The 13,375-nt window shown below is 41.4% G+C and overlaps 1 protein-coding gene across 1 annotated transcript in view; it reads right to left on the bottom strand.

Moving 5' to 3' along the window:
• Positions 1–3,222: 3,222 nt before the first annotated feature.
• tmem115 (transmembrane protein 115) overlaps positions 3,223–13,375 on the bottom strand; it is a 12,540-nt gene continuing 2,387 nt past the window's right edge. The window contains exons 2-3 of the mRNA XM_074644685.1: positions 10,084–10,448; positions 3,223–7,187 (exon numbers count right to left, since the gene is read on the bottom strand). Of these exons, the coding sequence (XP_074500786.1) occupies positions 6,878–7,187; positions 10,084–10,448 (675 nt within the window). The 3' untranslated portion in view covers positions 3,223–6,877. The remainder of the gene's footprint in view (positions 7,188–10,083; positions 10,449–13,375) is intronic.

The raw sequence follows: 13,375 nt of genomic DNA, 5'->3' as shown, positions 1-13,375 counted from the left end.
ACAGATAAGGAAAATTAAATCAGTGAAATCTATTAAATAAGGAAAACATTGCAGTGAATGACCACCTTTGCCAACAGCACACAAAAGAAAACAGTCTCATTTGTAATCTGTCATTCATTTTAGGGCCTAGAGACAGGTGTTACCCCAAAGTCACTATTTTACCAAACAATTAGATTTGAAGGTAATTTGTTGCCTGTCTGGCTAAAAGACAAGTCAAGCTACTAGAATATGTGAATATACCGTACAACTCATAATCAAATCATACCAGATTTTGTGTCATGCTGATGTAGTCACGTTACTAAATTCTTGACGAAGCACTTCAATAATTGTTAGTAATCAATTTGTACCTGCAAATGAAGACTGGCAAATTAACTTTAACATTTTAAATTGAAAATATTTGGTTACATTAAAGGGGACATATCATAAAAAAAACTCACTTTTTCAGTGCTTGTGCACATACATTTGGGAATCTGGAGTGCCTACCAACCCACAAACTGTGAAATAAAGACAACCCAGTCAGTTGTTATATCGCCCACAGCTTGAGAACTACCTTTGCAAAGGTGCACCATATTTTTCTCTCAAGCCAAACAGTGCAGACTGGGCTTTTTTGGGAGGGAGGCTTAAAGAGACAGGCACTAAAACAACCTGTTCTCACTCCGAAGTCGTCAAATACCACCGCTTGTTAAGTGCCCCGTGCCATCAGATATCGACACACGGAGGCACCTTTTAGCGACTGTGACGCACCGGGTTTTCAACTAACTATAATGTAACTCCATTTTGAATGGGGGTAGGTAGGTGCGTTTAGGCTGCAGCTGCGGCGGCCACAGGGAGTGCTGAAAAAAACACAGCGGCCTGCAGCGGAAAAGTAGAAAGAGAATCAACTTTTGGAGAAATGCAACCGGATGTCACGCTGCGGTGGCCAATTACGTAACCGCCGATCTAGAGCTGTAAAACCCAGCCTTGAGGGAACAAAAGAAGTTAATCGTAAGGGATAATGTACATCGAGTGGGTCATTGTTGGGAAATAAACCCTGACGCGAAGTGGAAGGGTGGAGTAGCTGTACATCATACCGTTTACAGACGGAAATAACAGACCGTAGAACGCCATGATTGACCAATCAGAATCGAGTATTCAACAAAGCTGTGTAATAAGCAGCGGTATTTGACAAGTTGTGAGTGAGAATGTGGTGGCTAAAATGGAACGTTTCAGAGGGTGAATACAGGTATATTCAGTCAGACAGTATGAGAAAAATAATGTGTTTTTTGAACATTAAATCATGTAAACATGTTCTCGTAGAAATCCAAAATACAAGTATGAACCTGAAAATGAGCATATATCCCCTTTAAAACCCAATTAATGCCAGTTTACATAAAGATTGGTAAGAGAAACTGGACATCCATCGGCCACTTTTGAAAGAAAATCTAATTGTTTGGGTAAAACTGAGAAAGCACCTGCTGAGAATTAAAAATAGTTTGATACTGGTGATACTGTTGTGCAGGATAAAACACTTATGAACTGTGTATGTAGTGCTTGTTCATTGACTAAAAGGGTTTGGCCACTGACAGTAATACCACTCATTACCCTCGCCTGTAGCTTTCCTAGTTTGTCCAGTTTGTACCAACTGTAAATTGTCATTATCCACACAGATAATGAGCGGAGGTTTGGCTGGGCTCAATCTGAAACCTCAGACTGCCAACTACAACATTCCCACACGTTCTCACTGATCACGTTACACAACTTCACCAGATTATACAACTTCATGATTATCTCCAAGGCATCCGTGTCAGAATGTGTTTTGCTGCATTGCTGATGCTAGCTGAGTCAGCAGTAGCTAAGCTAAAAAAGATATCATGCTATTTCCAGAGTAATTTGCAATTAAAATGGTATGAGAATGACACCATAAAACTGTACCACCTGTAGTTATTACTGTATGTACTGGTTTGTTTTGACTATAGACTGTATATAAAGATGGACAGCATGACAGCTCCCCAAAAGTGAAGCCAAAACATCTCAGTTGCCCCCTGGTGGCTGGCTGCAGTATAGGTCATAAAGCCCGCCTCCTCCATGTTAGCGGATGGGACAAGGGCCAAACTAAAAAGTCAAAGTACACGTCAAATAATTTTTCCCCAAAGAAGGTTTCTGTAATTTTAGGTAGTTCTTATCATGCTGATGTATGTTCAAGTGTTCATTTTGGTTTTAGTTAGTTATGTGATGCTATAAAAAGGGGTTGAGACATCATGATTGACAGCTGCTCTGAAGGACGTAGTCGCGCAGCCGGAGGCTCGAGAATGGTAACTTTAAAGATCTTTTCATGTAGACAAATGTTTTTTTTTTTTTAAATAATACAACAGAACTTTCAGAAAGGTGCCGAATGAAAGAATGACTTTTCCTGAAAAAAATTATGATCGTGAATTAATAATTTAAAAAATGTTGGCGGGTCCACAATTAATGTTTTGTTTATCTCTGTGGAAGATATCTGACGTTTGGTTCCCACTTCTAACAAGACTAGGCTAGGCTACTATTGAATAAAAAGACGTTGGTATCTCTGGGTTGTCAGTTAGTGTAAAAAAAACAGGTAAATGGCTGAGATTGATGGTAAGTGCCTGGCAATGACTTGTTGTGAAGTGAATTCAAGGGAACGGGGGAGGGAGAATGCAACATCTGCATCACCTTTAACTTTCTATAACCGTCACGAGTCTGTGTAATGGAACATGTGTCCATTTGATCATAAATGTAGTTATAGAGATATTATGGTTAGTTGTTGTGTCTTTCTAGCCAAACAGCGACCGTGGTGCTAACATAGCAGCTAGGTGGCTCACGCTAACAAGCTGTGGCCGTGCTCGGCTCGTGATTGGCCAGGGCAGGTGGGTGGGCGGGACCTTGATATCGCGGCTCCAGCCCCTCGATCACTATTGTGCTGACTCGGACTCCAAATAACATAAACTCAAGATGGGAGCTCCCGTATTCGGGATACTTTGGCTTCACTTCTGTGCGGTGGGAAGAAGTAGAGACGCGTCGTCCATCTATATATACAGTCTTTGGTTTTTGAAACTTTACCTCCATTGCTACTGGGAATACTTTTGATGGTAGGATGCGGTTTGAGATTTCAGATATTTGACTGCAGCTCAACCTTCTGCACTCTGAAGCTGGATTTGACTCAGCTGTAGTCTGAAAAAAGACATCGTCTCTCATCCCTGTCCATTCAGTTATGCAAATACCACAGTTCATTCACATTTTAATTAAAGAATGACCCCACACATCCAATGTAAACACCATCTTCCAAAATAAGAGCACATTGAAATGAGCAGAGGGAACAAGAGGAAACACAGGACAGAAAACACAGAAGTTCATCACTCTAATATGGCTTATCACTTCCCATACATAACACCTTTCCATCAGGTGACTGTTTCTCATTGCCTGGACTTAAAAGTCCAAACTCAAACTCTACATATTGAATCTGCCGTACTTCATAACATTAATCTGGAACACACTGTCAGATTAAAAACATAAGCATAGGTTGGAAATCTACAGGGACAAAACAAAAGTCATTGCAAGTTTGAATATCAGACTGCTAATGTTTCCCAGGAGCACATGTTCCTAAACTGGTGACATCATATCGCTTATTCCACAGCTTTACACACCCAAGTCATACGGCACTGTTTGTCAAAAAGCAAATCTTGTGATGTTCTTCCTCAAAACTGCGCTATCAGGGGTGTCAGCCAAGTTCAAATCCAGGCGACGGAGCCTGTGGGGGCTGAAGGTTTCTAGAGAAAACCGCAAGCTGATCAAGAATCAAACTCACATAACTGTAATTTCATCTTTTCATTCCATTCGACAAATTCTAATTTCCCACACACATGAATAAAACCTTTACATAGCATTTCTGGGGTATTAAATAAGGTTGAAGCATACTTTGCTGGGTGCTCACATTTGGAACATAGCCAATCCCCAAATTACATTGTAAAACCACAGGCCAGTACTTTCTCCTCCTGGTTAATGATAGAGGGCGAGTGATGGCATAAATAACCCGCTGTGTCCTTTGTTACATTTGATTTGTTGTAGTATGCCAACTCAGTCAGTGACAAATAAAACGATCAGTAAGGCCACTGCAAGATTATTCTTCACAAAACAAATATTAGATTATTAAAGAAACAGTGTGTAACATTTAGGGTGATCTATTGGCTATTTCTTTGGCGTATATTCAACTGAAAATAGTAATTGCTGTGTTTTTGTTACCTTAGAATGAGCCGTATATATCTACATACGGAGCGGGTCCTCTTCATGGAGCCGGCCGCCATGTTTCTACAGTAGCCCAGAACAGACAAACCAAACACTGGCTTCAGATAGGGCCATTCGCGTCGGCCACCATAGTTCTCCTACATGCTTGGTTGCAATCTGCATCCTCACCGCTAGATGCCGCCAAATCCTACACACTTCAACTTTAATTATGTAAAGCAGAGCTACTTCATATTTGAATTAAACGTGTAACAACACATTTCTGTACTTGATTCAAACATTTTGTGTAGTTTCCAGATTTCAAATTCATGCTTCTGAAGGAACCTGCTGAGTAAAATCCAACAGACGTTATCATCAATCAGCATTTTTCCAAGATGGTTTGTGAAATAAAAGCAAGACCTACAACAACTGACAGACGACAAACAACCTGCAACTTAATCTACTGGCCCCAGGAAGACTTCCACAGATTGAAGAGACCTCTGAGGGTTGAGGGATGAAGAGAACATTACGTTTGTACTTTATGCTCCTTGTTACATATGTGCAGCAGAATTGCATGGTTCACTTTCAGAACTATTTGGAAATTCTCCTTTAAAAGGAACAGTGTGTAGCATTTAGGTGGATCTAATGGCAGAAATGGAATATAATATTAATAAATATGCTCCAATCACCTGAAAATAAGAATTGTGTTTTCACCACCTTAGAATGAGCCATTTATACCTACATAGGGAGCGGATCCTCTTCATCGAGTCGGCTGCCATGTTTCTACAATAGCCCAGAACGGACAAACCAAACACTGGCTCTAGGGAGGGACATTTGCGTTTTCTTTTCGGCCAATGTAGTTCTCCTACACGCTCGGCACACAGGAGAAGTTTCGGTGGGTTGTAGTCTGCTACCTCACCACTAAATGCCACCAAATCCTACACACTGTAGCTTTAATTAGAAAACATTTTCAACCTTGTGATCGCACAAGGTCACAACAATTTGTCATCACTGTGATCGCAACGTCTGAAATAATTTATTGGCTGCAACTGACTGAAATCAACAAAGACAAGTGGTAAATTGGGAATTCAATCATTTGATTGTTACCATAATAGACCGCGACACCTACAGTGATGACTGTCTACAAAATGAATGAATCACTGACCTTTTGGTCTGCATAGAATTGATGAAGTATTTTATATGAAACAATTTAGCTGCTCATCACCCTCCCTAGAAGATTATTCAGCACTGGCCCTGCGTGGCATTGTGAGTTTGGAAAGATGTTACAAAGGATGTGACTGGGAAACCTCAGCCAGGATGCAGACATCCTCTGTTTCTGGAGTCATTTATCCTCATGAGTCTGAGACTACAACAACAAATCAGAGCAGAGTTTGACACAGCACAGATACAAACTGAAACTCTAAAAATACCTGCAGTCGGTGCATAACCATCACGCCCATTCTCTACCCTTCTCCTGCACTTCTGCATTTGTAATGGGGCCAACTGACTAAAAACACCATGACAGACACTTCTCTGTACCACATGCAGCCAGATTACTGAATAGCTGTTGCTGATTCTTGTATCATTTCAGATCCTAGAAGGTGAAAGTGTAAAACGGTACAAGATGATGCTCCACGGGTAGCTAAAAAATATAATCAACTCATAACTCGTAAAACAAGAACCACAGATCTGTCCGAGTGTAACGCCATTAACGTGTCTCATTAGTGCACAGAAACAAAAGGTGTTTTTGATTTTGTTTAGTCAGGAACAGACCTAGAAGGAAAAGACAGAATTGTTCTCCATTGAATGACAAATGGGGGTTTAAAAAAAAAAAAAAGAAAGGGTGCAAGGTCCATTTTTCTGCCTTTTGTTCCAGAGAGACACGAGGTGGCAAATGAAACTGGTCGGGAAAACTCTCTTTTCACCTGGCACCTCTTCAAATCTTGAAGTTTTGTATCATAGTTTATCAGCAGGACAGACCTGCAGCAGCTTCTTTCCTCTGGTCCAGCACCTCTGCTGAGTGCGTGTTTTTTTAAACTTCCTCCATTACACACCTGGTTACAGATCAAGAACCGGTGAACCAAAAGCTAATGTCACTTTGAAGCCACTTTTCAGCGCTTAACAAACCGTTGCGCCGCCTTTCATCAAGAAGTCAGCGTGATTCTCGATCAGAGAACAACTACGGCTGCTCCGAAAAAGACTTATAAAAAGAATATAGTACACCCATTTTGTTATTTATTTAGAAAGCAAGAGAAAGAGACACATGAAGCAGTGGACCGAGCGCTGCAAGTTGGGATTAAGTCCGGACAAGACAGAGTATCTGGTTGACTTTCGGTCGAATGCAGGAAGGAAGAGAAGAATTAAGTGTCCAGTTCGCTCAACTACACTGAGCATTTACAACCAACATGTCTGAACTGAAAGCACTGTACAGTTACCACCCCTCTGGGATGCATCATGACATTGACAGTGTGTTTGTGAGCGCACGGTCGTGTGTATGAACTGGTCAAAGATGTTGTGTGTGTCGGCGTGTGTGATATCGAGCGTATACCTACTCACTGTCACTGAACATATTCGTATACTAGTCAGGGACGCTGAATACACTAGTACAGCTGCCAGTGACACCGAACAGAGCGTGCGTATCTTGACACGTGTGTCCTATTTGTTACGATCTAGAAGGTGCGTCCTCGAAGCTGATAATACTGGACTCCGGGTGTTGCGTTCCGCCGGTAGACGGCCCTCCGCTGCTCTGTGACATCGAGGATGATGAGGTGGAGGAGAGAGAGGCGCCGACAGGTCCCCCCGCTGGTCTCGGCGTGGAGGAGGAGGAGGGGTCACGCCCACCCGGGAGGAGCGGCTGTGTGTCGGTTCTGACCTCGTCGTCCTCGTCGTCTTCCTCGTCGTCCATGCTGGGCCAGGCGGACTGGTCCTCTACACGCTTTAGACGCTCGTTCAGAGCCTTGAGGGCCAGTTGTCTGGAAGGAAGAGAGAAAAAGAGACGTTCTTCATTAAAGCTAGGGTTGGTAATATTGAGAAACTAGCAAGAGTACACTAGATTTTAAAAATGATCCAACCGAAAATCCGAGCCCAGTGTTGCCAGATGTTTTCCAGTGAAAGTAGCTAGCAGCACTAGCTCCATAAGTCCCTAAATCTAGAGAGAAAGTTGCCAAGTCGGCAACACTGACAGCCCTTCCCTTCAGGCCTCCCTCCAAAGCCACTCCCCCAAAATTATCATTATGAACATAAACTTGGGCGGCAGTAGCTCAGTCCATAGGGACTTGGCTTGGAAACCGGAGGGTCACCGGTTCAAGTCCCCGCATGGACCAAGTACTGAGTGTGAACTGGTAGCTGGAGAGAGATGCCAGTTTGCCTCTTGGGCACTGCCAAGATGCCCTTGAGCAAGGCACCAAACCCCCAACTGCTAGGGGCGCTTGTCAGGGGCAGCGCCCTCGCTCTGACATCTCTCCATTAATGCATGTAGGTCCTGTTTGTGCATGTGTGTGTATTTCAGGCCTGTGTGTACTGTGTAAATAACAGAGTGAAAAAATTGAATTTCGCCTCGGGGATTAATAAAGTGCCTTTCTTCTTCTAAACAATGAACATGGCTTTTGTCCATAGACGGTATATTAGAAGTGGACGTAGTCACCGTGACGTCACCCATTGGTTTGTGGACTGCCATTTTGATGCCTCGAGTTTGGCATTTTGGCTGTTGCCATCTTGTTTTTTTTGCAACCAGAAGTGACACGAGAGGGTGGAGCGAAGTACAACTGAATGCTGAATAAGACATTTTTAGGAGACCAAAAATTAACTTTCATGAACTGAAAACACGTCCAAGTCCAAGAGACGTTTGTGCCAAATTTGAGGAAATTTCCTCAAGGTGTTCCTGAGATATTGCGTTCACGAGAATGGTCCAGTCGGACATAAAGGCAACCTGAAAACATAATGCCTCCGGCCACTGCTGTCGCATTAAAAAATACTGATGACTCAGCATCAGATACCTCTGGCATCAGAGCTGAAGCATACTGAAAATGTTTCCATGGACTGTTATAGTCTGATCTACTGACCTTTTTGTAATGTGCTGTTTCCAACTGCAAGATATTTTTTGATTCCATACACAATTAGAACGAACTGGTAAATGTGTGAACTCACAATGAAGATATCCAACTAGTTAGTTGGTGGTAAAAAAAAATCAGGGAATTAAAATTTTTTGCTGATACTGTCCTCCTAATACTGGCAATCAGAAGAAGAATAGGCAATTTATAAAATGAATTATTCCATTTTAGGAATGAAATTCATCATTTGTTGATTAAATCTCCCCACTTATCCGGGAGAAGTACCAATTACTGCTTAAATCATCACCATGAGATTAATTTCCCATTCAGCAGACGGCCGACCTCTCAATCAGCAGCTAATCAAAATCAAGCATTTAACAGATTTAGCAGTTTTATTCAGAGCTTCATCCACGTGGCAGGCATATTTAATGTGTGTCATACTGGAGGAAGGAAACACTACCCCGCAGACGAGTTGGGATGTAGACTGAAACAAAATCAAGTTCAACCAGTTTGTAGATAAAAATGTAATAATACTTGTTTGATGTCACAATGCTGATACTGAACATGTGCAGCTGTGTTCAGCAAACCTACCCTGGATGAAAGTTGGAACAGTAGAGGCCAATTTTTTATATTCTTTAATAGGTCTCATGTTGTACTTATACTTACTTTAAAGATTTTTAGTTTTTGTTTTTCTATTTGACAGTCAATGTAGATAGACAGGAAACAGAGCGAGTGGTGTGACATGAAACAAAGATTCCCCCAGCCTGGACTCAAACCAAGGACGTTGTGGTCATGTGCTATTCGAGTTATCCATTCGGCTACCGGAGCTCCCTAAACTTTTTTTTCCTGCAGAGATATCAAAGAAAGAGTATAAAATGACCCCTTAACAATTACAGGAGCACAGGTCTGTGTGTGAGTGTGTGTGTGTGTGTGTGTGAGATCTAGCTGTAACTGAATCTGTATGACAGCTTGGAAGTGAGTCAGCTAGACAAAGGAACAGGAGGATAAACAAACCTCCGACAGCTTGACAGTGTTTCTGTGAATCCCCACTGGAAGAGAGACGTGAGCGTTCCGTCATCTTATCCACTGGTTCCCAACCTGTTTCCTTATGAGACCCGTTTTCTATTATTGAGTAAACTGACGACACCTGACTAAGTGACAGATTTTATGAAGGTTTCATATTATATTCCATGCATAACAATAACAGAACTGATAAACTGTACAATTAACCCAAATAGTGAACGCAAGAACTGCAGGAAGTTTGTGGAAAACGAGCAATTTTGGATGATTTTTGAGCAGATTATTTCCTGTGAATGTTGCATCAGAGATGAGTTTTCCTGTAATTTTTAGGAACTTTTAATACAATTCAGTGTATTGTGTGTTCTCTGCGTACTTTTCTAATGCAGGACGAGGCTGTTTAGCAGAGAGGAAAGGCTCTGTTAATATAACTTGGGTTCAGGTCTTCACTATTATCACCCTTAACCTGTTTATATCTTAAATAATAATCCAAACTTTAAAAATAACAATTCAATTTAGTTTTCTTCTCAGAATTGAACTAAATGCTGAGATGTAGGCCAAATGTATATTTTTAAAAAACGTTGTCTTACACCCCTTAAAATCAAGAAGGCGTTGCGACCCGCCATGAAGCTTTGGCGACCAAAACCCATGTATTTAATGGAAAATTAATAATTAAATGTAAGAGTTAATTGGCCAGTATCATATATTTAATAACAGGGCGCACCAATATATCAGACCAACCTTTGCGTCACTTTATGAGCATGCAGAGTAAATGTTTAACTCTTTTTTCGCTCTGACTCACCTCCTCCTCTCTGCATCTCCAGGGTCCGTCCCTGGCAGGCTGATGGTGATGGAGGACGGCGCCCCCACGTCGTATCTCTTCACCATCTTCCTGCACACCTTCACCTTCACCAGGGCGGCGTGCACCAGCCCCGCCAGCAGCCCCACGGCCGGCTGCAGCGCCTCGGGGAAGAAACTGGCAAAGGCAAAGTGGTCCGACATGTCGCCGCGACCCCGGCTGTGCCTCTGGTAGAAGCGCAGGTAGACCCAGCCGGACAGGGCGCCGAAGCTGTACGCAGCCAGGTGGGCAGAGCTGTCGAGCAGCCCAGACAGACGCAGTAAGGCCAGGAGGAGGAGGACCAGTGCCGGCGCTGCTTTGAGTCTCACCTGAGATGGAAGAGGACAGATTTTAGTTCCTGGGAACAAAAATAATCAGGCAAAGGGACAGCTACCATTTTGTCGACGGACCACCACAGTGGCTGCCAGTTCCCACAATTCACTCAAGTCAGCTAGACTCGGGAACTGGAACAATGACAATAGATGGTTACATGCCAGGGTGGCAGGCGGGAGTCACAATCAAAGCAGCGTTTAGATGGAGTGCATTCCCTAACCTGCTCATCTGAGATGAGGGAAATTAGAGTGAAGTAACCCAGTTTATTAAAACTCATAACAAGCACAAAAAGAGGTAACTAAAGCAGAGTGGCCTTATAGTTTAAGAGAGACACATTAGGAATTTGTAGCTTATGTGTGCTTCAGCAAAAACTAAACCCGTATCTGGAAACTCAGTGTAAGCTGCTCTGAACATCAGATTTAATCTAAAAATGCAATTTAACAGATCACACTGTAGTCCAAATTTGGAAGAGCATCACATGCCTGAACCAGAAAACAAACACAAACCAAACGAACACTCAACAGCCTATCAACCACTGGCTTATATGGCATTAATACAACAGCACGTTCACTGTATTTGGCAATTATATGACATGGGTGTGCTCACAAAACGATTAACGCACCACACCGCCAATTATTACCACACCACACCGCCATAAAAAAAAGTAATTAAAGGAAGGAAGTGCTACTTGGTTGTAAGAAGAGTAAAAATAAAGAAACAACCGTTCCTCCCCCTGCATTAAAATCACAATTCAATAATTACATTGAACAACTATTATTTACTAGAATTGTAAGTATTCAGTATTCAAAGCTTCTAAAACAGCATTTAGACCATTAGGGCAGAGTAAAACTACTGATGACTACTCTTTCAATGGAACCGCGATAAGAAAGTATAATTTAAAAGCAATGTGAACAACCCCATGTATTTAATGGCACAGATACTCTGGGTCATATTGTTGCCATAGAACCAGGGTCTCCAACCTTTTTTCCCTTGAGAGATAATTTGACCAAACGAAAGTAGCCGAGAGCTCCTCATAGCACCAAGTTGTCCATCAGCTATAGCAGACATCATTTCTGTTTTACTTTTATGTTCCTTTAATAACGTTACAGCCACCGCAGTCATCGCCTCTATACAATCCCGCCATAGGCGATTGGACTTTTTGTGTTTCGTCAGTATGTGGTGCCACTAAACGAAGTCTCTGTTGCTGAAGAAAAAAATAAATGAAGGAAGTGCTTCTTGGAGACAACTAAGAGTAAAAATAAAGAAACAACTGTTCCTCCCCCAGCATTAAAATCACTATTCAAGAATCTGGGAAGTCATCCAAATGAAAAGGCTCAGTATCATACACAAAAAAGCCTGACTTTTTAAAGTCCTACAGTAAATATAAATGTGTTTGTTGTCTTTACGGCTGTTGTTTGTAGAGTCCTGTTGGGTACTTTTCACTAAGTAAGGGGCTGAAAAAGACACATAACGGGGTGCTTTCATGCAAAACCACAAACTAAAGCCTCAAAGGTGACTGGAAGCAACACGCCTGAAAAAACAAACATCATGGGATTCACCACATGTGAATTTTCAGCGCAAATAAACCAGCATTTCTCCCAGTGCGAGTATGCTCGTGGTTAAGTGTGTAAATTTGCATATTTCAGTCTATTAACCTTATTTTTAAAAGCTACCCTTTAAACTAACTATGCTTGCTTTTTAGCTAAGCACACAGCGGGTCTATTCAATTGCAGGACCGTGGGCCAAATCCGGGCCTTTAACAACCTCACACCGGCCCTTTGATTATTTATAAATATGAAAAAAGTTTTTAGATTCATTCATTTAAATTATCATGCTAACTTTTCTTTTTTCTTTACAAAAGGCTTCATATTTCAACAAAAAATATTTAGATTTTTAAATATACAGTATAAACAGCTCAGTCGTCAGGATTTTTTTTTGGCATTGTACGTTTCTGCAAACTACTGATACGTTGAATGTGGACGTTTTTGCATTTGGTCAGAGCAAGTGAAGCAGTACAGCGAGTGACGCGCTGATCAAGTGACATGGTATATCGAGAGACTGTTATTGAAAGTCATGTGGTATGAAAGTTACATGGTATAATAACGAGTATACCAAGCACGAAAGTCCTCCAAGGGCGGTGGATGGATCAAACAAACACAGGACTTTCACCCAGGAGACCGCTGATAGTTTCCCGTGTGAAACCAAAAGTAAACATTGACATTACATGTGTAACATTGTTTTCCATAACATGGTTTTCCTTAACGGAGTTACCCGTAACATTACGTTGCGTAAGAAAGTCTGCTAAGGGCGGTTATTGTTTATTTATGGTAGTTACTTAATTGGTACATTATTATTTTAACACAAACCATGATGTTTTTTCTAGCCTTAACCATGTACTTGCACGCATAAGTTGCAAGCGTGATATGAGGCTGATATAAAATGTATTTATCAAACATGTTTATGGTTCAGACATATTGACATTCAACGTATCACGTGGTTTGCGGAAACGTACAATGCCTACATTTTTTCTGACAACTGTGTTGGTATAATAGTTCAGAGATTACGTTCTAATCTAACTAATCTATAACTCTTAGAATCCACAGATATGTTTAATACATGTCTAATATCTTTCTAATACATTTCTCTTGTGTTGTTCTTTCATATACTGTAGAAGTGTAAAAAATAGGCTATGTTAAATTATTCCAGGGGACATACATGAGGGGGTCTCTATCTTGTAAGAGGTCCTTGCCAAAATAAAAGATTAGGGACCTCTTGTTTAAGCAGAGGGGATTTAGGAGAGTCAAACTGAATACAAAATATGTTAAATGCAACATTGTGTTTATTAAAACAAGTCAACAAAGATTAAAAGGTGTATTGTTTTACATTTTAATTCCTGGCTTTGCAGATCAGACAGGAAATGTAA

Source organism: Sebastes fasciatus, chromosome 8, assembly GCF_043250625.1.
Source record: "Sebastes fasciatus isolate fSebFas1 chromosome 8, fSebFas1.pri, whole genome shotgun sequence".
NCBI classification, from domain to species: domain Eukaryota; kingdom Metazoa; phylum Chordata; class Actinopteri; order Perciformes; family Sebastidae; genus Sebastes; species Sebastes fasciatus.
The sequence above is the reverse complement of the archived record's forward strand: the minus strand, read 5'-3'. Positions and strand labels throughout refer to the sequence as shown.